Source organism: Asterias amurensis, chromosome 22 (assembly GCF_032118995.1).
Source record: "Asterias amurensis chromosome 22, ASM3211899v1".
Lineage (NCBI taxonomy): Eukaryota > Metazoa > Echinodermata > Asteroidea > Forcipulatida > Asteriidae > Asterias > Asterias amurensis.
Genome location: NC_092669.1, coordinates 5,250,630 through 5,278,617, shown reverse-complemented (window position 1 = coordinate 5,278,617; position 27,988 = coordinate 5,250,630). Strand labels below are relative to the sequence as shown.

Here is a 27,988-nt window from a genome sequence, read left to right as displayed (position 1 = left end):
CAAGTCGTGAGTTTGTATGTTTCAAAAAAAATTTTTTTGTTTTTTTCCGGAAATGCAGAAAAACACTTTTTGAAATGTACCAACTCACGACTTGGACGTACATGTACTTTGCACCTGTGTTTACTAAACGCATTGCAGGCAAAGTCTGCCTCGATTGACGTCACAAAAGGGGTAGGCAGAGTCAGCCCCCCAAACAACTTAATGTTTTAATCATATAAATCGTGACAAACAATTACTAAAAAAAATTGTTTTATTGTTCGTAAGCATATACTCTTATGTTTGAAAGAAAAAAAAAATCTATTTCCAGGTGACTTTAATGTAAATCTGTGGACATTGTGTTTTGTGTTAAAAAAGTACCCGGACACTTAAAAGGATCTCAGACTGTCGAACATTATAATCACCATGGCCCAATTTCATGGCGCTGCTCAACGGTTTTAAAAGCAGATTTGTGTGCTAACTGTAGCAGAAAAATCGCCTTAGCTTAAACGTATTTCACAGGTGAGCAAGAAAATAAGGCGGCCATATAGCGCATTCACCACCGATTCACATTAAATACGTCAATCATTTGTATATATTAAGCACCAGTGCCCAATTTCATGGCTCTGCATACCGTAAGTACAGAATCGGCGCTTACGAAAGCAGGGAATTCTGTGCTTACGGCAAGCGCATTTCACGGGTTAGCGGCGAATTTGGGCTTCTGTGCGTGCGTACTTCCCATTACTAGGCATTCTAGGCTTACAAGGCCAGCGCAGAAATTCGGCGCTTGGTAATAAGCGGGGAATCGTGATCGTAAGCGCAGAATTCAGCGGAGAGCCATGAAATTGGGCAAAGTTGTTAGCATGCCTTTTCATGTGCTCTTAAAGTTAGCAGCGCTATAAAATGGAAATTACACAGTAAGCACAAAATCGGACGTTAAGCAGCTCTATAAAACTGGGCCCTGCATTTTAATAAAACAAACATCACACAAAATAACTTCTCAATGACAACAAAGCTTTTCACAGTCAAGGATAACAGTTTGTCTCCCCCTTTTATTTTGTGTTTTTCCTCAAATAAAACGAATGTCAATACCTAAATTTTGTTTCCATCTTTGTGTGAATTTAACCGGTCGTACTGCATAAAAATGACGCACTTTGTGATTTCTCTCGTACCTCCATCGTTCTTAGCCAGGAAACACATGTCATCCCCTCCTACGCTACCAGGGCAGAGGCGGTGGCTGACTCACTGTGGGTGGGATAAAGAAAAAATAAGAACTTCTTAGCGTGGGGGTTACAGACTCAGGAAGACATTAAAGGCAGCCAATTTCACAAAACCCTACAATTAATCCTACCTCGAGTTAGGACGAGTAACCCGTCCTAACCTAGGACGGGCTTAATGCGTCCCAACGTCAATGGATACGAAACTTGACTCGTCCTAAATCCTAAAATTCATCCAACTAAGTTAGGAAAAGTTTGTTGAAATCAGCGGCTGGACACTTTTTTGGCAATTACTCAAAATATATGTCAGCATAAAAACTTCCTACGTAACGAGCAACACAGAGAGCTGTTGATAGAACAAAACATTGTAAGTAGAGGCTCCCTCTGAAGTGACGCAGCTTTTCAGAAAAGAGGTTATTTCTCACTAAAATATTTGAATCTGAGAAAGACTTCAGAAACATCTGAAAGCACACAAATTGGTGCAACAAGGGTGTTTTTACAAAAGATGTTAAATTTAATAGATGTGAAATTTGCCTCAAGGATAAAGTTTGCTTTTCTTTCAATAGTTTCTTGCAACTTCGATTCCAAATTTTAACAGTGTTATTGTATGCATATGTTGGGAAACACCAAGTGGGAATACTTTTTGTTGTTATTAGTTTTTTTTAAAGTGATACCACTATCTTCCTTGTTTTTTATCTATCAGACTAATGTAGCTTTTTCTATTACAGACCCTAATAAGTAATGTACGACCCCTTTAAGAGCAGATAGATAGCGGGGGTAGAGGGTAAGACAAGAGGACAGGAAATTGAACTGGGGAACAGGGAGGTCAACAGGATACTGGAGAGGGAGGGGAAGCAAACAGTTTAAATCAGTGTGAAGGGGAGCTTGTGCGAAGGTGGAAAGGAGAGGGTACTAACAGACTAAGATGGATATGAAGGAAATTAGTAGGGGTCAGGGGTCATATTTTATAATTCTGGTAATCGGTCTAAGGATGCTGAGGTCAACAGGATACTGGAGAGGGAGGGGGAAGCAAACAGTTCAACTCAGTGTGAAGGGGAGCTGTAGTGCGAAGGTGGACAGTTAGGGGTACAAAGATGGATATGAAGGAAATTAGTAGGGGTCAGGGGTCATATTTTATAATTCTGGTAATCGGTCTAAGGATGCCCAGGTCAACAGGATACTGGAGAGGGAGGGGGAAGCAAACAGTTCAACTCAGTGTGAAGGGGAGCTGTAGTGCGAAGGTGGACAGTTAGGGGTACAAAGATGGATATGAAGGAAATTAGTAGGGGTCAGGGGTCATATTTTATAATTCTGGTAATCGGTCTAAGGATGCCCAGGTCAACAGGATACTGGAGAGGGAGGGGGAAGCAAACAGTTCAACTCAGTGTGAAGGGGAGCTGTAGTGCGAAGGTGGACAGTTAGGGGTACAAAGATGGATATGAAGGAAATTAGTAGGGGTCAGGGGTCATATTTTATAATTCTGGTAATCGGTCTAAGGATGCCCAGGTCAACAGGATACTGGAGAGGGAGGGGGAAGCAAACAGTTCAACTCAGTGTGAAGGGGAGCTGTAGTGCGAAGGTGGACAGTTAGGGGTACAAAGATGGATATGAAGGAAATTAGTAGGGGTCAGGGGTCATATTTTATAATTCTGGTAATCGGTCTAAGGATGCCCAGGTCAACAGGATACTGGAGAGGGAGGGGGAAGCAAACAGTTCAACTCAGTGTGAAGGGGAGCTATAGTGTGAAGGTGGACAGTAGGGGTACAAAGATGGATATGAAGGAATTTGAATAGGGGTCAGGGGTCATATTTTATTATTCTGGTAAAGGCATCAAGAATGCACCATGTGCAGTGTTGTAGGCACAGTGGGCGGTGCTGGAAGGGCCTGCCCAGAACTAACAAATTTCGCCCAGCACTCTTGAGCAAAATACAACATGTTGCCGATCACAGATTTCCCCAGTTTGCACTTCAGTAATGATGGCCCCATATCTAGAATAACATGATTAATTTTGTTGAGCCGCTTGCCCTTGGTGGACTAAAGTGGATTTAGAGCCCACCACTAAAATTTGTCTAGCTACAACACTGGATGAGAGTCATAACTGATAACAAATCTGGACCCGAGATCCATATCTCTGGAAGTACATTGAAATGACAGAAATTCCGGCTTTTTATCACCCCTAGAGACTGTGGGAACAGTAGAGAGGTTTCGCAAGCATATGAGGATACAGATACTGCTGAGGATATGATAACCGTATCCGTTCACGTCAGCCGCGTGTTGGATTTTGTTTCGAAAAATATAGGTATGTGTCACTTGAGGGCGCTCGCATTCACCATGAGTGTTTTACCGACAAGCATGACCGATAGAGACCCCATGTTTTATACATTGCATTTTCTCACCGTTTTGCTTGCAAAATGACTAACAATATTTGTATCTATATCGAGCATGATACCAGTGAAAGCAAAAGTGAAATGTTTTTGATCTGGGAAAAAAAGACAACTAAAAGTCTGGAAAACAGTATCCATTTTTTCTATGATGCCTATGAGCTCCTGTATATGTTGCAAACTTGTGTGCGAAATACAATAGTTGCAAACTTGTGTGCGAAATACGATAGTTGCGGATACGCATCATGTGAACACACAAAGCGTTAACATATCGGTATCTGTATGTGTATCTGTAGACTTGCAAAACCTCTCTAACATCAAAGAGCCAGACTCATTAAACTTGGAGAAAAATACAGCCTCTTGATTACCAGGTACACTTTGAAAAATATGTGAGTTGAGTTGTGCATTGGTTCTCTGCTGTACCACGAGGGTTTTCCAGACCATCAGGGTTCCTCCCTCGGGAAAAATCAAACACTTTCAATCTTGGCTGTGCTCCGTGGTCATAATGGGTTGATGTGGCTGGCAGCCAGAGGCGCCCTTGCATGCCTGCTTCTCGAAACACGCTGGAGTCGCGTCCTTCGCAATTCAGCTCTTAGCTGCGAGTAAGGATGATTAACCCCCAAATTATTATTATTACATAAACTCACTATTTCCAGGTTGGAGCTAGGACTCTCTTGGTCTTGTAGTATCGTGCCAGTCTGTGGATTCTGCTCTCGATGAGAATCAGGCGGAACTTGGAGTCTCTATCCTGAAAAAACGCAACAACAAAAGAACAAGGATGTTATGTGAGAACAGGGCTTGAATTTAGGGGGAAAATCACAAGAACGCAGAGCTTTGTAATCATTGCTTCGTCCTTCGGATGGGATGTAAAGCCGTTGGTCCCATGTGTTATGTATTGCATGTAAAAGAACCCAGTGCATGCACTAATCCAAAAAAAGAGTTGGGGTTCACCCCGGTGTTCCTGGCTAAGAATTAGGTGTCATAATTTCAAAATCTTTGTCCCTGTCACCTTACAGTAAAAACAATTGGCGCTTTGTAACCTTTGGGAAAAATGCGCGTTATAAATACAATTATTGTATAGCTCAACGTTTTTACAAAACAATAAATTCTTTTTACAAGATAACATGTAAAATCAAAAAATTCCACTGAGTTTTGCCTGTAAACTGTTTTTAGTTATAAAAGTGAACAAAAATAACTCATTTGTTTTTAAGGTGGGTGTATCAAGGCCTGGAATTACAAGCAGGCCATGGAGGCTTTGGTCCTGGCCTTGGCGCCCTTTCAAAAGTTTCAAATTAAAGGGAAGGTACACGTTTGGTAATTACTCAAAACAAATTTGAACTTAAAAACTGACTTGGTAAAGAGCATTGGAGAGCTGTTGACAGTATAAAACGGGTCCCTCTGATGTAGCATAGATTTTGAGAAAGAGGTAATGTCTCACTAAAATAAAAAAGACTTCTAGCCAGAAGTCTTTTATTCCTATCTGAAAGCACACAAACTCATCCACAAAGGGTGTTTTTTCTCTCATCATTTTTTCGCAACTTTGATGACCAATTTAGCTCAAATTTTCACAGGTTTGTTATTTTATGCTTATGTTGGGATACACCAAGTGAGAACACTGGCCTTAGAGAATTACCAATCATGTACCTTCCCGTTAACTTTAAGATTTTCCAATGGAAGTGCTCATTGCATAATAAATATTGCCTTGCCCTCTCAAAATGAAACTTCCAGAATTGAAAGATGTTTGTGAGACTCAAAGTATGAAAAAAGAAAAAAAAAAAAAAAAGAAAGCCGGACTTGTTCAGTCATGAGTTAACTATACTAGCCCAACACTAAAAACACTGGCCAGGGGAAATCACAGTTCATTGTGTAATGAAAGTATTTGTACTGGCAAACATTCCCGAAATGGAGACCAGAAGTTGTTTTCAAGTTACATCGATCAAGGAGTCTGCTTGGATGCAATGGAGACGGCGTGTGTTTACGTCTTCAGCGTGCAAAACAAGTCCCCCGCGCTTGCATGTTTTTACTTGTAAACCCCCCCAAGAGTGTGCCACGCCGTTAAGCATCAAACGTGTCCAAACGTGTCCAAATGCACCTGGGATGTCCTAACCAGTCAATACATATTGCCCAAGTCCGTACAATGGTTTGCATTACTTCAAGGCTTAAAATTTCACTACAATTGACACTGACGAGTCAATTTTGTCAGTGTTAATTTTGAGCCTTGAAGTACCGCAAACCAGGGGCCTTTCTCAAACCACGGCTTGGGCTCCGGCTCAGGCTTAGGCTCCGCGTTCTGTGTATGCAGCTTGCATTTAACCTGCATTATGGAGCAGCGCGTATTGCACGGATATCAGCACGCGGAGCCTGAGCCGGAGCCCAAGCCGAGCTTTGAGAAAGGCCCCAAGTATACTTTGATGCCTCAAATCCCGTATTAAGCTAGGTACCTTGCGATTTCTCTCCAGATGTTTGCGGACAGCCACAGCCTTCTTGATAAGACAGTAGAGATCCTCGGGGAGGTTGGGTGCCAGACCTTTAGCCTTCAGGATCCTCAAGATCTTGTTGCCGGTGACGAAACGGACTTGGGCAACACCATGGGAGTCACGCAAGATCACACCTATAGAAAAATAATATAGTTAAACAGGAAGATCAGAACTATAAGTTTACAGAGCCCAATTTCATAGAGCTGCTAAAAAGGGCACTGGAAATAATGAAAGAAGAAAAACACAGGTGTTGCACAACTTTTTATTAGACACAAAATAAAAGGCTTCCGGCCTAAAGTCTTTAAATATTTGAGTGAGAAATTACCACTTTCTTAAAAACTATGATACTTCAGAGGGAGCTGTTTCTCACAATGCTGGTTATAAAAGCAGTTTTTATGCAAACATTTATTTTGAGTAATGACCGATAGTGTCCAGTGCCTTTAAGCAGGAATTTATCACTTAAAGGCATTGGACACTATTGTTAATTACTCACACACATTAACCCCACACTCAACTGATCAGAAACACCACAGATCACGTCCAGTGTGTTTGACCACTAAGCTTGGGCGATATTGCTTTTTATAACCCATGATGTATCGTCAAAAAAATATCACGATATACAATTATATCGTGATTCATATTTGAACTCTAAAATTCTGATATCTAACGCTGCCAAATTTTAATACTCTATAAAGATAATAAATCGAGGTATACATCTGTCGGGTGTACTGTCTTCCCATGGTGTGAAAACCTGGGCCTTTCAGTTACACACACAAACTGACATAAAGTGTCTTTTAAAGTGTCTACTGCGCATGACTGTTCCCGCCCATTTCATTCTAGCTAACCAGTAAGCATCCATAATGCACATGTGGTGACCTCTGATGGGTTGTGGTTTGTGTTACAGGCCTGGAATTACACGGCGGCCACGACGGCCATGGCCGTCGATGCCCTTCCAACTGGCCGTGATGCCCTTCAAAAATTTCCGCTTTTCACGGCCATAATTGCCGTGCCCTTTTTTCCTTTTGGCCGTCGTACCCTTTTTTTTCTTCTTTAAAAAAAGGGCCGTAGTGCCTTTATTTTCATTAAAAAACCCCAAATATTTACGTTTTTAATCTTCGTCCAACAAAACTTCGCTTGTGAAGTGTAAACAATGTAATCCAACGCAATCAGGTCAAGAGTCATCATCGTACAAACAACGAGTCGCCCATCGTGACATCCGTTGCAAACACGTACACATGTACATGCGATTGGCCCGAACATCTGACGTCCCATTTTCACAGGGGACCCGTCTATTTCATGAATCATTGAACGACAGCGGGCGCTGTTGTTTTTCGACCGCCCTCTGCTGGTGGCATTGTTACACCGCCGCGTGATCTGAAAAAACCTTTTTAGTTACTATCGCTTGCAAAAACTTTTCAGGTCAACGATAAAACTTCATAATAGAATAATGCCGCGAAAAGAGCGTTTGAAGCGTTCTGAAGCGTTCGTTTTTTTTTTTTTTTTTTGGGGGGGGGGGGTTAGTATTTTTATATTTTTAAATAATACAAATATTGTTTTAAAATTAAAATGGTACTGTTTGCTCATAAATAAGATATGATTTATCAATATCCTTATTGAGATTTGATTATCAATATCCTTATTCATGTGAACTGTTTAATTGGGTTTACCACCCGTAGGGGTCCCCCTGGTCAATTTTTTTTTGGCCTTGATGTCTTTTTTACTTTCACTGTTTTGGCCTTGGTGCCCTTTCTACTGGCCTTGGTGCCCTTCAAAATTTGGCCTGCTCCAAGGCCAAAGTGGCCTTGCCCTAAAAAAATTGTAATTCCAGGCCTGGTGTTATGATCCCAATGTGGTTTTTATTTTGCGGCACACGGCCGGCTCCACACACAGGGGGAAAATGATACAATTGTATTGCTTCTATAGTGTCTGTGTGAGACCACTGGGCGGCTACACACACAGGGGGAAAATGATACAAATGTATGTATCACTCATGTAGTGTCTGTGTGAGACCGCCTGGGCGCTTAAGACTTTGACATTGTTTTTTTCAAAGAAACCCTGTCATTTCGGGATCAATTGGGGAATCTTGCGGTTGGTTCTGGGACTTTATTTTTTGAAACAGCCCTTTGTGGTTGCAAGACGTCTCAATTAGGGAATACATCGTGACACTTCATCAAAACCACGATTTGCTGATAATTCGATTAACAAAAAATCTAGACGATATGGTAATTGATCGTTTAAGAAATGGAATCGCGATTTTCGATAATATTCAGATATCGCCCAAGCTTATTGACCACTCGGCCCCACCAGATGTAAATATTGTTTTCTTTCTAGGCAATATGGCTCACCGATCTGTGACGGGGAGAGACCCTTCTTTGACAGCTTGTAAATCTGTTCTTTGACATCATCTGATGATAGCTTCAACCACTGAAAAAAAAAACACGAAAAAAAACCCATTAACAATATGTTGGAAGTGTTGCTAGAAGCTTTGCATGGTAAGGATAAATAGGAAGAAACTATTACACACTTATAGACTGGCAATGAGGTAGCTATTGTACGTCTATTCCCCCGAGGGACTTTGAGTGACCAGAATAGGGACCTATTTCCCAAGGCCGAAGGAAATAGACCCCTCTTCTGGTCACTCACAGGCCCGAGGGGGAATAGACGCACACTAGTTACCGAATTATGCCAGTCAATATGTGTTTTATAACACAGCTCGGTCTTAAATGTCAAATAAGACAGAAATCTGGAAAAGATAGAAAGTTTTGTAGTTGCAGTTCACGATTCAAGTCAAGAGAGGGCGCTGTAACCGGGCACTACTTTCAAAGACTAGTGCCCGTTCGGTACTAGTTTCCGCGAAACGCGCGATCACTAGACTATATAAGTTCATCCCACGGGACCGTGTTCCAGCCAACCAGAATACAGAAAAAGCAAGAGGTGTATTATAAAAATAATTAGTTACCTTGCAGGTACAACTGTGTGTAAATCTCTTTTGATGGAGTATTGGCTTGAAAAGAGCTGGTGTGGTCTCGACGTTTCGAACAGTATACTCTGCTTGTGAGTACTCTAGTATTCACGAGCTGAGTATACGGTTCGAAACGTTCAGTCCAAGATCGTACCGGCTCTTTTCAGAGCCAACACTCCCGAAAAAGAGCTTTACACACGGTTGTACCCACAAATTCATTTAAAGTTTGTTTCTAAATATGTTGGAAATCATTTTTTCCATTTCATCTTCACTTTAACAACTTCACTGCATGTCAAGTGTTGGTATGAGCATAACAAAACAGTGACATGTTACTGCTGGAGGTGACAAGTTTTTAAATATTGGAAATCATTTTTTCCATTTCATATTCACTTTAACAACTTCACTGCATGTCAAGTGTTTATATGAGCATAACAAAACAGTGACATGTTTCTGCTGGAGGTGACAAGTTTTTGCAGTATAAAAAATAATGGGTGCATTCGTTTTGGTTCCCTGGGTCTACCCCGCGGTGCTCACTCGGGCGAGTCCCTGACAAGAGCTAAACGAACGACCACTCACCGCTCTCGTAGTGACGTCACCTACCTGGGGCCAGCCCCCCAAGTGACCCACTCCACAAGCAGGGCACTGGGGGCTGACCCGGGTGAGCCCCTGGAATGACGCACCGGGGCAGACCGGGGATGACCCAGGAGAGCTAAACGAACGCACCCATTGTCTGCATAAGCAGCTTTCATGAAATTGGGCAAAGTACTTTCAAAGATTTGAGTTGACAACTAACTGTTACTTACTGTTGGTACACTTCGACGGTAAGGTAAGGCCGAAGAGGAGATACCCTTGCTGCAATGAAAGCAAAATAAACAAATCATAAACAAATGGGTTCAAAGTTTTCACTACGAGCAATCTTGTCAAGAAATTTTTCAGATTTGCCTTAATCCTTTTAAAGTGACTAGCTGGCGGGACCAACTAGCTTGCTATTAAAAGCCATTGGACCCTTTCGATACAGAAAAAAATAAAATAAAAAATCACAGATTTACAAATAACTTACAGGGTTTACAGAAGGTAGTGGTGAAAGACTTCTCTTGAAATATTATTCCATGAAATGCTTTACTTTTTGAGAAAACAGTAAAACAATATCAACTCTCAATATCGAGAATAACATATTTATTTTAAAAACATGTCATGACACGGCAAAACGTGCGGATACACGGGTGGGTTTTCCTGTTATTTTCTCCAGACTCCAATGACCGATTGTGCCTAAATTTTCACAGGTTTGTTATTTTACATAGAAGTTGTGATACACGAAGAGTGGGCCTTGGACAATACTGTTTACCGAAAGAGGGTCCAATGGCTTTAATTAGACAGGTCTGGAATTACATGCAGGCCATGGCCTCCATGCCCCTAGTCTTGGCCTTGGTGCCCCTTCAAAAGTTTCTCATCGACTTTAAGATTTTCAAATGGAACTGCCCTTTGCAAAATGAAAATAGTCTTTCCCTAACAAGGATGAAGTTCAAGGCCAGACTAGCTAGACCACCAGATTTTTAACTAAACATCTTTATTTTATCCAGATCAAAGATATTTAGGGCGAGATAGCTCAGTTGGTGGATCTCAGCCACATTTCTGGAGGTACATGTAGCAGGTTCAAATTCTGCTCTCATTGATTTGTTTTGATCAACCCCAATAATCCATATTTAATAATAAACAGGAATGCAGACCTGCCAACCTTGCTATTTTTTTGTTAGCACCACATTAGCGCAGCGGCATAACCAGATCGCCCAGTGCACGGCGGCATAATCCACATATATTTTTATGTTTTATCTTAGCGCATAATGATCACTCAGATGTGGGGTGTCTTTGATCTGGGTTTTTATTGCAAAAACGAATAACAGTTGTCCGTTTGTGCTGCAGTTTCAAAACACCGCAATATAAATTTATCCGTTTGCGTATTTTCTGCATAATATCTTGTACCATCGTACTCAGAGGTGAAAATGCGTACATGGTACGCAAAATGCGTACAGGTTGGCAGGTCTGGGGATGCTTTCCAACACTAAAAGTGGCCAGCCCGGACCACTTGGAAAGACCTAACAAAAGTTTTTACCTAGCCTTTTGCAGTTTTGATCAGTCGACCACCGTGAAGCTTGGTTCATACTTCAACTGCGAATGCGAATGTTTACATCACAAATTTGCAACTACCAATTTGTATCAGTTGATTTGTGCTCAACTCCTTCGAAAGATTCGTCATTCGCTACCCTGTGACGTCAATATCTGCTTCGCATACCCTCGGAGAATGCTGATTGTGTTCACTTTCAGCATCCTTGCCTGAAAATTCTGATTTTTTTTTAAACCTATTTTTTTCCTCCCAAAAAAATGCAGAAACGGAATCCAGTAACAACTTTTTCAATCATTTTCGTGGCCCAAAACAAATTAGGACCTTTAAATAATTGATAAAAGATAGTAATTCATGTAATTTGGTAAGCAAAACGGATAACTTTCCGTATGGCGCCACCACTTTTTCACTAATTTTTACAAAAAGGGATATCTCATTGAGGTAAATTAGAATTAGATACTATATTATTTCATATCGAATGAAAAAGTGGTGGCGCCATACGGAAACTTTTCCAGCAAAACATCATTTACAAGTAGTAGCAAAGATAATTCCCACTTAAATGGTCAAAATCTTACATTTTGCTCTGGTTTTGTTAAAAAGAAATGGGTGTGAATAGCGCCCTCTTTAGTCAAGTTCACAGATTTACATGGCATGTGTGCAGAAAATGAACACACACAGACTCAAACCCGAAAGTTAAATGTACAATTAATAACCTTTCCGCAACTCAAATTCATCCAAATCTTTACAATGTTACACTGCAATACTTATAAATTAGTAAATTTGATTATATTTAGAAATTTTGTATATGAAACAGTAAGAAATTACAAGGAAATTCTACGAACCCTGGTGCGTGCATGCGACCCATGATGGCTGATTTTATGGAAAGGCCGTATCACGTGATCCAGAACATCAAATTTCACGCAAACCCATAAAAACTCCACTTGTGCAGCAATAAAAAATAAAAATTAATACAAACAATAATAGTAGAAGAAACATTCTAAGCAAAATGTCACAAATTCTAAAAACTGTTCACGTTTTATTTAATGAAAAAATAAAGTTAAAATATGAGTAAGCTAAGTGGCCTAACCTAAAAAATGAATAAACCGAGGAGTCAACTTTCTTGCACACGCGCGCGCGAGCGGGTGTATCTGACCTTTGAACCCTTAATATCGAAAAAAAACCAGTCTGCATCAAAAACACACGTAATCCGTCTCGGGCCGGCATTCGAGAGAATGAGTAGACTAAATTTATAAACAACAATAAATGTTGGTTAACTTTGTTTCGCATTGTCAAACTTCATCACTTAACTCAGCAAGCTCTCACTGTTTATAAGCGACATTCATCCAAAAAAAACATGGCCTCCCCGCCCGGGAGTAAGTCTGCTTTTCGGACCTACCAGCCGACGATGCCTCGACCCGTCTCCTCGTCGAAGATACAGCGGACTCTGGGAGGCTTGGACCAGCAGTTGGATGAAATCATGGGGATGGAAATGGACCGGGGACAGACGGCAGCGCAAGAGAATCGATGGGTGTTTGAGATCGCTTGGGAAGTCGCTAATAAAGGTCAGATTCTTTCATAGAAATCTACATGAAACTTTGAAAGTGAATCAGATTAGATTAGAAATCCCCGCCCACAAAACTTTACAAAATACTGACAACAAGTCAAAATAATATTAATAACAAAATAATCACAAATGTTTTTTACCTGTTCATATTGCTGTTCAATTCTTCAAGTTGTTGTGTCACTCCAGCCATTACTTAATCTTAACTATTGTTCGCATTTAAGGCAAAGCCCTTTTTGGTTGGTTAGCAGTTTGATTGTCAATATTGATAAGGCAGCTAGTTCTTTTTTCCTCATAAAAAATAATAAGTATTGAAAATAACCTTCTTTTTTATATTCGAAAAGTTATTATCATGATTATTTGTTAAGATTAGACCTTCTTGTTTAAATAAATATCCATTTGATTTTACACTTGTACTCCTTAGATTTTGATTGAATAACTTTCTCTCCTATTTAATTAATTCAAAACCGTGATATATAAATATATAAAACAACCCAATAACCAAGATACAAATCATGAAGCGTAACTTACTTTCAAGTTTCAGCTCCAAACTTGCATCTAAATTATCATTTTCTAAAGGTCTTTCTCAGATCTTTCCTAACTTTGATTGAATGTTCCATGACATTATTGTTGCAAAAAAATAGTTAATCGCCTGACTTTTAGCCTTCGAGAAAGACTCTGCTACAAGTGCTAGGGTCGAAAGGTCAGGGGCCAATTTCATAGAGCTGCTTAAGCAAAAAAATCTGCTTAAGCACGAAAATAGCTTGCTTATTTTACACATGTTACTGGCCAAAATTTCATGCCATGTACATTGCTTGAGACTGGTATTTAGCTGTTGTTTACTTAGCATAACAATTGAGTGGGGTCTTGGCCGATAATCTGACTTTACTAAGCAAGGAATATTTTGCTTAAGCAAAAAATTTTGCTTAAGCAGCTCTATGAAATTGGGCCCTGGGCATTAACTATTTTTTGTACATTTATATCGAACAATACTTAGGTCCTTTTTAGTTTGTAAGCAGTTTGCAATCGGCTAATTCTATTTTCTGAATATTAATTATTGTAACGATTTGTGCCATTTACATTAACTCCACAGTAACGCTATCCATTACTTTCTTGCAGTTGGTGGCATCTACACGGTAATCCGCACAAAGGCTGCAGTAACAATGGAGGAACTAGGGGACCAGCTGATCATGCTCGGACCATACAACGAGTCCACTGTCAAGATGGAAGTTGAGCTGATGGAACCTGAGAATGTGCTGATTAAAGGAGCAATGGAAGGCATGAGGAAGAAGGGAATTAAAGTAAGAATAATTGCTGAGATCTGTTTTGTTGTTAAATGGGGACTTCGGCTACAGCTACGGCTAACTCAGTGTGTCTGCCAGTGTTGAAGAATAGGCAGAAGTGCGCGATCTAGCCATAGCTGTAGCCGGAGTCGCCGTTTGGTTTCAGACACAGCTTTACTCGAAAACTTTTCTGCACCAGTTAAACTGCCCTCTTGTGGTGTATTTTATACTTTGTTTACTTCGTCAACCAAAATGACCAATGTTTTAAGGCCAAAATAAACAGTAAATGGTCTGAATCTGATGTTTCAACTCTAGCAGAGTGTTTCTGTAGCCTTCAGGAAAGACTCTGCTAGGGGCGAAACATCAGGCCATTAACTATTTTTTGCAAAGTTTAGAAGATGTTATAAGAGGGCGCTATAATGACCCAACTGGCACTGAGTGATCAATATTTTGTGCTTAAATTTGACCGACAGACGAAGGTACTGTATCTGTTTTGTCTGCTTCCTTCACAGGTCTTTTATGGCCGCTGGTTGATAGATGGCTACCCAAGCGTAGTTCTCTTTGACATCGGCTCGGGGGCGCAGTATGTGGACCACTGGAAGAAGGATCTGTTCGACCTAAGCCGCATTGGGATTCCTTGGACGGACAAGGAGTCAAATGATGCAGTCATCTTTGGAAACCTCTGTTCTTGGTTCATCGCTGATGTAAGTTCCAAAACTTTTAACCCCATAATTACTGTGGCGCACTGTGACACTGTGCCCCTTTTCCACAGGGTTCCGGTTGCTTGTTTTAAAAATACCTGAGGGTTTTAACGCTTACCCTACTCTGGAACAGGGGTGGCTATTTCCTGGGGTACATGCATGCCCATTTGCGATGGCAGACTGGGGGTAAAGCGATAATATTGTGAAAAAGGTTGCCTTATTCCCCAGGGACATGCTCAGCTCTCGAAGGGCACTTCAAAAATTTATTTTATGAATATTTCTAAGGGGCACCAAGACCCATACTGTGAATGAAAATGAAAAAATGGCCTTGCTCTCTCTAAGATAAAATTCCTGGCCTGTTGTATAACAACCGATCAATCTAATTTCTTTGTCAAATCGACCCTAGGCGTACTTCCAAAATCCTTTTAAAACATACTGTGGGTCTACAATTCTTTGATGTCAGTTGCCGAGGCAGGTTGAACCAACAGAAAAGTGCCCTCTGCGAACTGAAAATGGCCTTGCCCTTTCAAAGATGAAATTCCAAGCCTGTTGTAACATCACACTTTGCTTCTATCAATCTTAGTTCTTTGTGAAATCGACCCCAGGCATACTTCAAATATCCTTAACAGGCCTGTACGTTTTGCTTTTGAAAGGGCAAGGGCACCAAGGCATTTTCTCCTTGGTAAAGGAAGGGTACCCTATGAGGAAATTGTAAATTTCTACTGGAGCATTTCAAGGGTGCCAGGGGGCATAGAGGCAATCGCCTTCGTTGCCTCCATGAAGTATCTGGCCTGCTTTAACATCTGAATTTTCTATAATTCTTCCATGTCAGTTCCGGAAGCAGTTTGAACCGACCGAAAGCCCATTGATCATTACTCATTTCCATGAGTGGTTGTCGGGCGTCGGTCTGATGCTGTGTCGTCTCAAACACATCGATTGCTCAACAATCTTCACAACACATGCCACTCTCCTGGGGAGATATCTGTGTGCTGGAAACGCTGATTTCTACAACAACCTCAGCCATGTAAGATTTAAAAGGAATTTCTGTCAGATCTAGGGTGGACACTATTGGTAATTACTCCAAATAATTTTGAGCACAAAAACTTACTTGGTAACAAGCAATGCGGAGATGTTGATAGTACAAAACACTTTGTGAAACGGCTCCCTCTGAAGTAATGTAGTTTTCAAGAAAGAATTAATTTTCTACAAACTTGATTTCGAGACCTCAGAATTACATTTTGAGGTCTCGAAATCAAGCATCTGAAAGCACACAACTTCATGTGACAAGCGTGTTTTTTGCCATTATTCTCTTGCAACTTCGATGACCAATTAAAATTTCACAGATTTGTTATTTTATACAAAATTTTGGGATACACCATGTGAGAATACTGGACTTTGACAATTATCAAAGTGTCCAGCGCCTTTATAAGCAGCTCTATGAAATTGGGCCCTGGTGCCATGTTTAGAGCCAACCTTTCCGAGAAAGAAACATGTATAAGGCAGTGGACACTATTGGTAATTACTCAAAATAATTATGAGCATAAAACCTTACTTGGTAACAAGTAATGGGGAGATGTTGATAGTATAAAAACATTGTGAGAAACAGCTCCCTCTGAAGTAACATAGTTTTGGAGAAAGAAAGAAGTAATTTTTCACGAGTTTGATTTGAGACCTCAGATTTTGAGACGTCAATTTTTCACAGTTTTTTTGATACACCAAGTGAGAAGACTGGTCTTTGACAATTATCAATAGTGTCCAGTGTCTTTAATACCATCATTTAAAAGTTTGACCTTTGTTGCACTAATAACGCCACATTTTACTATCTCTATGTTTATAGTTCAACCTTGACAAGGAGGCCGGTGATCGAGGGATCTACCATCGTTACTGTATGGAGCGAGCCGCGGCAAGTATGGCTCACGTCTTTACAACTGTCTCAAACATTACAGCTGAAGAAAGTCGTCATCTACTCAAGAGAGAGCCTGGTAATTTAGCGTGATGACTTCAGTCCATCATAAGGAAATAAAATTTATATAACAGGAAAGATACTTGGTTGCACTTGAAGACTTAGTAATAGTGGCTTCTTAAAACCCTGTGCTTCGTTTACAAATGCCTCGATGATCTGGGCCCAGCATATTTAAAATTGTGCTTGGTTTTGTACACCCCAGGAGTGCGTTTTGGCGACCCCAACCAAAAACTGTTTCTGACGTCATAACCAAAACCGGTAACCGAGCTCACAACTCGGTTATCGTTCAGTCTGAACAGCAGAACCAACGACCAACAACCGAAACAGTTTTTGGTCGGCTTGCGGTCATCAAACAACACTACCCCTCTTGTTGAAAACAAAATAAACCACAGATCTCTTGCTTCAGCTGCTGACAAAATCCTTCTCTTTTGCCGCTCCTAAACTTTGGAATAGTCTCCCCCCCATCTCTGCGCTCTGCTGATTCACTTCATATTTTCAAGAAGCATCTGAAATCACACCTGTTCCCACAATGATTATTTGGCTGTTTGATTTTAACTTGCATTTTGTCTCATCGTTTATTTGTTTCTCTGTTTCATCACAAACCACTGTGGTCTTGATGAAATGGCGGTATATAAAACTATTTTTTGTATTGTATTGTATTCTTATATTGCACTCATATTCGTCACTCAGTGACGCTCAAGGGGCTTTAGCATTCAGTATTTTTCTTTAAGGTATTATGGAGCTGAAGAATTGGACCAATTACTTCACAAAGCATCATGTAATGGTTAAAGGAACACGTTGCCTTGGATCGGACGAGTTGGTCTACTAAAAGCTTTTGAAACCGTTTGTTATGAAATGCGTATGGTTAGAAAGATGTTTTAAAAGTAGAATATAGTGATCCACACAAGTATCACTCGAAACTGCACGGTTTTCCTTTTACGTCGCGAACTATCACGGTCAGCCATTTATGGGAGTCAAAATGTTGACTCCCATAAATGGCCGACCGTGTTAGTCGACAGGGTAAAAAGAAAACCACGCAATTTCGAGGCATATTTGTGTAGATCATTGTATTCTACTTTTACAATATCTTTCTAACCATATACATTTTACAACAAACGGTTACAGAACGATTATCAAAGACAACTCGACCGATCCAAGGCAACGTGTTCCTTTAACAAGGTGCTGTGGCGCAATATGCTGCCAATCAAACTAGAAACTCTGGGGCTAACCCCTTCTCTTTTTGATAAGTGCCCCGGGTTATTTTATCAACACAAGGGACCAACTTTACCTATGAGTATGCCATCCTTTTCTTATTTCATATCATTGATGATTTTTTCTTTCTTTCTGTTCGCAGATCTTGTTCTCCCCAATGGCCTCAACGTTGTTAAGTTTCAAGCTATGCACGAGTTTCAAAATCTTCACGCAAAGTCCAAAGAGAAAATTCACGACTTCTTGAGGGGCCATTTTCATGGGTAAGTTGAGGATGCCTTCGGTTAGAAAAAAATAATAAATAAAAAAACAGATATGTACCAACCCCCTTAGATTGTTTATGTGCATTTTGGCTCTGAAAATAGCAGAGTGGGACTGTTCGAAATGTCAAGACCACACACTGGCTCTTTTCGGTACCAAAACTACTTCAAAAGAGATTTAAATATGCTTGTGTACCACCAATTTAATTTGTTATTTCTTGTTTAAAGACACTGGACACTATTGGTAGTTGTCAAAGACCAGTCTTCTCACTTGGTGTATCTAAACATATGCATAAAATAACAAACCTGTGAAAATATGAGCTCAATTGGTCGTCGAAGTTGCGAGATATGAATGAAAGAAAAAACACTCTTGTCAAACGAAGTTGTGTGCTTTCTGATGCTTGATTTCAAGACCTCAAATTCTAAACTTGAGGTCTCGAAAGCAAACTCGTGGAAAATTACTTCTTTCTCGAAAACTACGTCACTTCAGAGGGAGCCGTTTCTCACAATGTTTTATACTATCAACCTCTCCCCATTACTCGTTACCACTTGAGGTTTTATGCTGATAATTATTTTGAGTAATTACCAATAGTGTCCACTGCCTTTAAAAAACCATGCAAAGCTTCAAACTATAAAATTGTACTCATGCGAGATATTTCATCTTTGGTTTTATTGTCTTTTCTCCAATCAGACACTACGACTTTGATTTGGACAAGACGTTGTACTTCTTCACAGCAGGAAGATACGAATATCACAACAAAGGCGCAGATATGTTCTTGGAGTCACTCGTCAAACTCAACAACCTCTTACAGGTACAACTATCCCGTCGAACAATCGTCTGAGAATTTTTATTCTTATTTTGTTATAAACTATTTTTTCTTGTTGTGAGCCAAGCATTCTCAGCGAAGCAAACTTAATCACTATACGAGCCAGGAATCCCATGAAGAGAAGACAATGAAAGCAAATGTGGGAGGAAAACACTGTCCGAGCATTATTCCAGGGACTACCAACACAGTCAAGTAGGGACTGAAAACCCAATCCAATTAGTGACCCTAGTGGGATTTGAATCAGGGTTCCAGAGGTGGAAGGCAAGTGAAATCACCACTTTGCCAACCCAACTTCCCTTTGCTTCTGGCTGGCATCAAATTCTTTTCAAATTAAGATATATATAACACTTTCTCAAAGATCATTTTGAAAGTTTTTATGTTTTTCTTTTTAGGTCAGTAAGAGTGACGTTACAGTGGTTGCGTTTCTAATCTTCCCAACTAAGACCAATAACTTCAACGTGGAGTCGCTTCAAGGCCAAGCCATCAGCCAACACTTCAAAGAAACCGTTGCCAAAATAAAAGACAAGATTGGAAAGAAGATATTTGAATCAATTTTGAGGTTAGTTTTTGGACTTTATCGCTATCTACGCCATGATTTTATAACCCGCAACACCCACAGCAATTTCCTGTGCTTTTGCTGTGGTGCCCTTGTCGACGTTCCAGTACCAATTTAAATTTTTCTCATAGAAGTGCCCATTACCAGAGGCAATTGCTGTGCCCTCTTCAAGAACGAAATTCAAGGCCTGTTTAATCCTTATGCTTTTTTCACGAGTTGGCCATGTTGTGTCTTGTTCCTTGAAAACAAAAACTAAAATCAAAGACTGGAAAGCTAACATTTCTATACAAACTGAGTGGTTTAGAGCATTAAATTCAAGTTCTGGTGGTTATACAAGTGATTGGAGTGTGGGTTCGGGTCCCGGTCAGGGCACTTGTGTCCTTGAGCAAGATGCTTTTTAATATAATTGCTGCACTTCACCCTGGAGTATAAATGGGCAGCCCTGGGCTGTATACTCCCCAGGGAGCTAATGAGCAGATGAGGCAGATATTTGGCCAAATGACCAGGGCACTACTGTAATAGCGCATTGGTACGGTTATTGTGAAATGCGCTATATAAGAACTATAATATATGTTAAATTTGCATCGGGGATAAAGAATATTAATTTTGGTTTTTACCCATACATACATGTGTGTTAGCACTGTATACTCAGTACTTTCCCGAGTCCTGTGAACAAATATCACAGGCATGTTACTCAGGTGGGATTTGAACCCACGACCCTTGCAATTCTAGAGCAGTGTCTTACCAACTAGACTACCGAGGTTGCCCGGTAGCTAGACAGGCAGTTCGAATCCTATGTTTTGGCAGCGGGTCCCTCAACGATATAATAGATGTTAAATTTGCATCGGGGATAAAGAATACAATAACTAGTTGTATTTATTTTTACAGGATGATGTTTGTTTTGTTTGTATCACCTTTGGAAAGGTTATAATGAGTTTCCTGATTTTTAAATTTTTTTAATTCAGAGGTGATATGCCAGATCCTGAGAAGTTACTGGAACGGTCCGATGTGGTGCAGCTCAAGCGATGTATCTATGCAGCTCAAAGACCTGGTCTACCTCCTGTCTGTACGCACAACGTCAACAATGACGCCAACGACCCGATCTTAAACCATATTCGGAGAATCGGTCTGTTTAACAGCAGTCACGACAGAGTCAAGGTTTGTAATAAAAACAACATGAGGCTTATTGCAGGGATGTGATAGGCTGCTTAAAGGGAGGGTACACGTTTGGTAATTGTCAAAGACAAGTCTTCTCACTTGGTGTATCTCAACATATGCATAAAATAACAAGCCTGTGAAAATTTGGGCTCAATTGGTCATCGAAGTTGCGAGAAAATTATGAAAGAAAAAACACCCTTGTTGGACGAATTTGTGGGCTTTCAGATAAGAATAAAAGACTTCTAGCCAGCAGTCTTTTATTATTTTAGTGAGAAATTACCTCTTTCTCAAAAACTACGTTACTTCAGAGGGATTCGTTCCCCACAATGTTTTATATTACCAACAGCTCTCCAACGCTTGTTACCAAGTCAGTTTTTAAGTTAATATATGTTTGGAGTTACTACCAAGCATGTACCTTCCCTTTAAAAAACAACCGTAACTGTGAGCTAAAAACATGAAAGCTCGAGAGAGCCTGAAAGCTTGCGAGCACGAACCCTGCGTACATGCATTCATCTTTGGTTTTAAAAACCCACTGTGCAATCTAGGGCAATCTATATGGTTGTATCTTCATTGTTTTATTAATTTGATCTGAATGAAATTTAAGAAAAGTAAAACAAATTTTATTTTTGTTGTTTTTTTATTTATTTATCTCTACAAAAGAAAAAGGAAATGTTAGGCAACTTTCGGTAACGAAGGTCTTCCAGATGAAACAAACACATCTTGAACAACGAGATGTTAAGCAACATTTTGGTAACAAAGGTTTTTCCTGATCTAAACAAACACAACTTGAACAAAGCAACCCTTGTGATACCAGCATTACAAACAGAAGACAACCATGCACCAAATGTAAGCCTAGACCTGTTAGAGGGTATGGTACTTTGAGGAAGTCAACACACACCTAAGCTTGGGCGATATCGATTTATTTTATTCACGATATATCGCCGACAATATACACTGTATCGCGATATTTGATATAATCGCGATTAATTAAATTTTACATCATCAGTCTTCAAACTCCCAGTGAAAGTTGTAGAAGAGACAGTCATAGCATAAGAGAGGTGTTCTAATGAGCTATTCTTCTGGTTTTACTCCAAACCTATGGGGTGCAGGATGTCTCAGCTAGGAAATACATCGCGATATTGCGATACTTAGTCGCGATATATCGCGATATATCGCGATATATCAATATTTCGATTAAAACCAAATCGATCCGATATCCATATCGTTTCCAAATTAGTATCGCGATATTCTATTAAGTGTTATTGCTATTAATTCTGAGAGTGATTGCCAAGTCTACCTTTCCTTTAACAGATCATATTTCATCCAGAGTTCTTGACGGCTACTAACCCACTCTTTGCTTGTGACTACGAGGAGTTCGTCCGAGGATGTCATCTGGGTGTGTTTCCATCCTACTATGAACCATGGGGGTATACACCAGGTAAATCAAAATCGTTCAACTCTTGACTTTTAAGCAAAACTTCACACTCATAACAATCTCTAGGCCAGGGTTGTTAGCTTCCTCAAAAGAGAATTATTACATGGTTGTACCTGCAAGTTTACTATTATTTATAATTTATTCTCATTTGTGACAGCCGAGTGCACTGTGATGGGTATTCCGAGTGTCTCAACGAACCTCTCTGGTTTTGGTTGTTTCATGGAGCAACACGTCGCCGATCCTACTTCATACGGTATCTACATCGTCGACAGAAAGTTCAAAGCGCCCAATGAATCTATCAACCAATTGGCAAGGGTACGTCAAATATAAAAGCTTGTGTGTCTATTGCGCACACTCTCCATCTGCGGATGTTCAAATGTGCAAAGAAGAAAAAAGTTGTTCAGTTGTTCATCAAAATAAAGCAGGGAACCAGTTAAATATGACATGCAACTTAAGCTGGCAGTCTGCTTTTTGCTGTGCACCAATAGAAGGGGGGGGAGGGGGAAGGGGGAAGAAAAGAAAATATAGAATATCTCACAGTACTGGTCTTTGAAACAGATACAGTGAAGGGATGAGAAGATGTGGGAGAACATGGCCCATGAATAAATGTGTGAACAGGGCCCTACCTAGTTCCTGGCTCTGCTCACCGCCGAACTCTGCGCTTAGGATCACCATTCTCCGCTTACTGTGCAAGCGCCAAATTTCTGTGTGTAAGGAAAGAATGCCTAGAAGTGCAGAGAGCACATGTGCACAAGCTTCCATAAACGCCAATTCTTTTCTTACATGATAATAATAATAATGGTAATAATACTTGTCATGCGCACGTATCCACCCTGCTGGGTGTTCCAAGGCGCAGTAGGCAGAGCTATGAAAAAGGCCCTAAAGTGACAAGTGAGACTCCATTTTGTACTAACTTTGTAACTGTTGTTTTATTTTATTTCCACTTTTGGTCAAAGACTGATATTTTTAAGTTGTTTTCTTGTTTGTAGTTCTTGTATGAGTTCTGTCAGCTTTCAAGACGGCAAAGAATCCTCCAGCGGAACAGAACTGAGCGTCTTAGTGAGTTACTCGACTGGAAGAGCTTAGGAATTGTAAGTAACTACTCTTTAAGTTCTGAAGGTTACAAATCAATTATATTTCACAAGTGGCGTGGCGGAGCAGTTAAGAGCTCTGAACTCAAGCTCTTGTGTTTCTATTCCGCAGAGGGTGGGTCCGAGTCCCCGAGCAAGACACTTAACTATACTAATCAAACTGAAGCTGTGATGCTTCTTTTCAGCAGAGTGTGGGTTCAAATCCCGGTCATGACACTTGTGTCCCTGAGCAAGACACTTAAAGGCAGTGGACACTATTGGTAATTACTCAAATTAATTATTGCCATAAAACCTTTTTTGGTGACAAGTAATGGGGAGAGGTTGATGGTATAAAACATTGTGAGAAACGACTCCCTCTGAAGTGCCATAGTTTTCCCAATAATTTTCCCTGAATTTGATTTCGAGACCTCAAGTTTAGAACTTGAGGTCTCAAAATCAACCATCTAAACGCACAGAACTTCGTGTGACTAAGGGTTATTTTCTTTCATTATTATCTCGCAACTTCGATGACCGATTGAGCTCAAATTTTCACATGTTTGTTATTTTATGCATATGTTGAGATACACCAACTGTGAAGGCTAGTCTTTGACAATTACCAATAGTGTCTATTGCCTTTAACTATAATTGCTACTCTCATCCAACTCAAGGGTTAATGTGAGGGCAGAGATGGTTCTTGTGATTGATTTAGCTGATCGAGTAGAGCATATTTGTTGCACATGCTGTTTACTCTTTAGGGAGCTGAGATGGTTTAAAGCCATTGGACCCTTTCGGTACAGGAACAAAAGAAAGTTCACAGATTTACAAACAACTTACAGGGTTTACAGAAGGTAGTGGTGAAATACTTCTCTTGAAATATTATTCCATATTCCATATTTTTAAGTTGTTTTACTTTTTGAGAAAACAGTAAAACAATATCAATTCTCGTTAACGAGAATTACAGATTTATTTTAAACACATGTCATGACACGAAGTTGTGATACACGAAGTGTGGGCCTTGGACAATACTGTTTACCGAAAGGGTCCAATGGCTTTAAAGGAATAAATTAAGTTAGAACAAAGGAATGTTTCAAGTAAATCACTCTTGAGAATTTGATGATAAATCAGTAATTTTCTTCTTCCCTGTTTGTCTTTTTCAGTATTACAGGAAAGCTCGCTACTTGGCTCTCCACAAAACCCATCCTGAAGTATTTGAAAGCCTATACGGGAACAATGGAGATCAAATGGTAAGCAGTCATATCAGTTTAAAAGGGCAGGGCACCTGTTATGGGTGTATCCAGTTTTGGGGTAATTGTTGTTACTGGAAGTGTAGGGAACCCAACACCGGTATAAGCAGTTTAATTCCAAGACATCAAAAGTTTAACAATGTCAAATTTGATTTGGGTTGAAAAAAAACATTGACTAGAGTGGGACTCGAACCATAGACCTTCGGTTTAACGTACCGGGGCTCTAACAACTGAGCTATCTAGCCCTAAAAATCGAAAATGTTTATTCAGGGGTGCCAGTCAAAAGCCATACAACTGTTAACTGCCGTGTAGCCAGGGATCACACTCAAATTAGGATACAACCTGGGAAGCAGCAGCCAGGGGATCACCCTTAAGGGGATGCAACTTTTGTTTCATATACCAAATAATGTTAAACCACAAGTGAAACTGACTGGGTATATTGCAAGTGATTTTGGGTTGAACAAATAAAATTTACAAGAGTGGGGATCGAACCACTGACCTCCGGATAAACGTACCGGTGCTCTTCCAACTGAGCGTTTAATATTTACCCAGTATTAAAAAAAAGTTTCCTTTTTGGTTTATATGTATATGAAAGTCAAATGTTGAGTAATTGTTTATCTTTCAGACGATGAGATACCCAAGACCAGCCTCAGCCCCGCCCTCTCCCAACAGCTCCCGAGCATCAACCCCTGTCACATCTACAGAAGAAGAAGAAGACGATGATGAAGACGAAAAATAAATAAGTATCAAGACCTTTGCATGAATCCATCATCTTTAAAGGCACTGGACACGTTTGATAATTACTCAGAATAGTTGTCAGTGTACAACTCACTTGGTAACAAGCAATGGAGAGCTGTTGATAGAATAAAATAAAAAATTGCAAGAAACAGCTCCCTCTATAAAGTTACATAGTTTTTGAGAAAGAGGTTTTTCTCACTCAAATACTAAAAGATGTCAGAATCCTTTTTTTTTAAAGCATCTGGAAGCACACCAATTTTTGCAACGGGTATTTTTTTCTTTTATTTTGTTATTATACAATTACCAAAGGTTTCCATAAGTGCCTTTAAAGACACTGGACACTATTGGTAATTGTCAAATATCAGTATTCTCACTTGGTGCATCCCAACTTATGCATAAAATAACAAACCTTTTTTAATTTTGGGCTCATCGAAATTGCAAAAAAAAAATGAAAAAAGAGACCCCCTCAATTTAAATGTGTGTGCTTTCAGATGCATGAGCAACGCTTTAGAACTGAAGTCTTCCTCAGATTCAATTATTTTAGTGAGAAATTACCTCTCTTTCTCAAAAACTATGTTACTTCAGTGGGATTTGTTTCTCACAATGTTGTACACTATCAACAACTCTCCGCCGCTCGTCATCAAGTAAGGTTTTGTGGTAATAAATATTTCTTTAGTAATTACCAAAATGTGCCCAGTGCCTCTGAGTGCCATTTGTAAGTTCTATTTCAAACTGGCAGTCAGGTATGCAAAGTGCCTTCCTCCCCTTTCACCTCTGGGATTCCGGTTTGAATCCCACCGAGGGCACCATATGGTGTGAGTTTTCCCTGGAATTATTCCCTGGGATTTTCCTCCAAAAACTATAAACTTCCTTATCTTCTCTAGGCTTGTATAGTGAGTAAGTTCGCTTTTCTGAGAATCCTTGGCTCTCGCAAAAATAATTGAATGCAAAAAATATTTAATAGTCTGTCATTTCGACCCTAGCAGATTCTTTCTCGAAGGATAAATAAATGAAATAAAACTCTAATAACGATAGTTAGACCAGTAGGCCTATAATGCGGAGAATAATAAAATAAAACCAAAGATATCGCCGGTTTGTAAGCTTAGAAACCTTGTATTTTTTTTAGTAAGTCCGCTTACAAGTCAGAAAAATGGTTTTCATGCCTTAGAATAAATGCTGAAATATTAAATTTAACAAATTTACAGTGCATCTGAGAAATAACTGTGATGTGATCAAGCTAAATGAGTATTTTGTTGAAAATATCAGTATGGTGAAACAGGTCAACAGGGGTGAAAACTTTCAAAATATTTGTTGTGTAAATTTAAACGCAACAATATGCAACAATAATTGGCACTTTCCATCCTGATAAATAATCTCCGAAAAGGGTTAACAATGGCATTTAAAGAGAATGTGCCAATGGGTGTGTTCGATTAGCTTCCCTGTGTCGACCCCGCTGTGCTTCGTCGGGTGAGCCCCTGACAAGAGCTAATCGAACGATCACTCACCCTCTTGTGGTGACGTCATGCACCTGGTGCCAGCCCCAAAGTGACCCACTCCACAAGCAGGGCACTTGGGGCTGACCTGGGTGAGCCCCTGTAATGATGTCAAAGCTATTGGAAACGCACCGGGCGCAGACCGGGGTCGACCCAGGGAAGCTAAACGAACGCACCCAATGTGTTTTCAATAAACAACTCAGTTTTACTATTTGCGTCTCTGGGGTGGATTAAAAAAAAAGTTAAGACTCGTCTTATCTCTAACTTAGGAATAGCCTTCGAAGATTTTAATAACTCCTTAAGAGTCCTAGGACTAGTCCTAAGTTAGGACTATCTATGTGAATAGACCCCCTGGTGTTTCCACTTTCACAAGTTTTGAAACAACCGTATCAGCATGGAGGTTTTAACAGTACTTAAGCAATGAACGCTCTTTTCAAATGTAAAAACAAATGTAAAAATTACCTGGGTCGAACAACAAAGGATTTTGTTTTATCACATCACAATAAATTGTGGTCATTCTTCCTAGGTTATGTTAACCCATTATTAGTAAAGGGGACCAACCCCATGCTATCCTACAATTTTTTATGTAGTAAAAGTTGAAAGATGCCAGCCAAGAAGTATTTTAATAGTCCCACCTTTTTAAACATTGTTCTTTTATCTGAACCAACCTTATTTTAACATGCTTTCTTAAAATTAAACAGTAATAAATATAATAGTATAAAGCACTTATTATTTTAATTTAAACACTAATTTAAGAAAAAATTTCAGCTAATTTTTAATTTAACTGCTGCAGTTTTTCCTTAACATACAGTAATAATAAAGAAATAGTTTCTCCCATATTCCTTCGTACATTAAACTCGAGTGTGCATTACTTTGATTTAAACTTAAAAACTAAAATAAATTTTACAGGTTGTGGGTAAACTTCAAAGAATAAGGCGGTGTCTGAATCAGCGGCTACATGCTACGGCTACGGCTAGATTTCCATGTCATCGTGTGTTGAAGTATAGGATGCCCTTAGACACACACTTAGCAACAGCAAAAACCATGCTGTAGCCGCCAATTCAGAAACAGCCTAACCTAGTTATGCATAATAGGTAACAATTTTTAAATGGTTACTGTACAAATGATTCTTAACAGAAAATTATCGCCTCACCTTAGTTTCATCATTTTAAATCAACTTCAAAGTTGCTGAATTGTTCAGTACTTGATTTCCTACATGTACTTAAGTTTAAACACCAGTGTAAGAAAAATATCAATTATAGAAAGTGTTTGAATCCTGGACTTAATGTACCTACCTCAAATCATTACCTCTTCAGTGACTGCTTTGATTTGCAGTTTGAACCTAAAATGTCCAACTT

The 27,988-nt window shown here is 39.7% G+C and overlaps 2 protein-coding genes across 2 annotated transcripts; one reads left to right on the top strand and one right to left on the bottom strand.

Moving 5' to 3' along the window:
• Window positions 1–992: 992 nt before the first annotated feature.
• On the bottom strand, window positions 993–12,076 carry LOC139953514 (small ribosomal subunit protein uS15). The gene is made up of 6 exons (XM_071952950.1): window positions 11,975–12,076; window positions 9,817–9,865; window positions 8,397–8,475; window positions 6,016–6,185; window positions 4,222–4,322; window positions 993–1,221 (listed from the first exon to the last, which is right to left on the bottom strand). The coding sequence occupies exons 1-6, from the start codon at window positions 11,995–11,997 to the stop codon at window positions 1,188–1,190; spliced, it is 456 nt and encodes a 151-aa protein (XP_071809051.1). The 5' UTR covers window positions 11,998–12,076; the 3' UTR covers window positions 993–1,187.
• Window positions 12,077–12,302: 226 nt separating this feature from the next.
• LOC139953513 (glycogen [starch] synthase, muscle-like) lies at window positions 12,303–27,380 on the top strand. Its single transcript, XM_071952949.1, has 14 exons — window positions 12,303–12,694; window positions 13,813–13,994; window positions 14,489–14,680; window positions 15,510–15,701; window positions 16,515–16,659; window positions 17,995–18,112; window positions 18,801–18,921; window positions 19,329–19,495; window positions 20,458–20,650; window positions 21,962–22,088; window positions 22,243–22,400; window positions 23,075–23,176; window positions 24,313–24,399; window positions 25,025–27,380. The coding sequence occupies exons 1-14, from the start codon at window positions 12,487–12,489 to the stop codon at window positions 25,136–25,138; spliced, it is 2,106 nt and encodes a 701-aa protein (XP_071809050.1). The 5' UTR covers window positions 12,303–12,486; the 3' UTR covers window positions 25,139–27,380.
• Window positions 27,381–27,988: the final 608 nt, after the last annotated feature.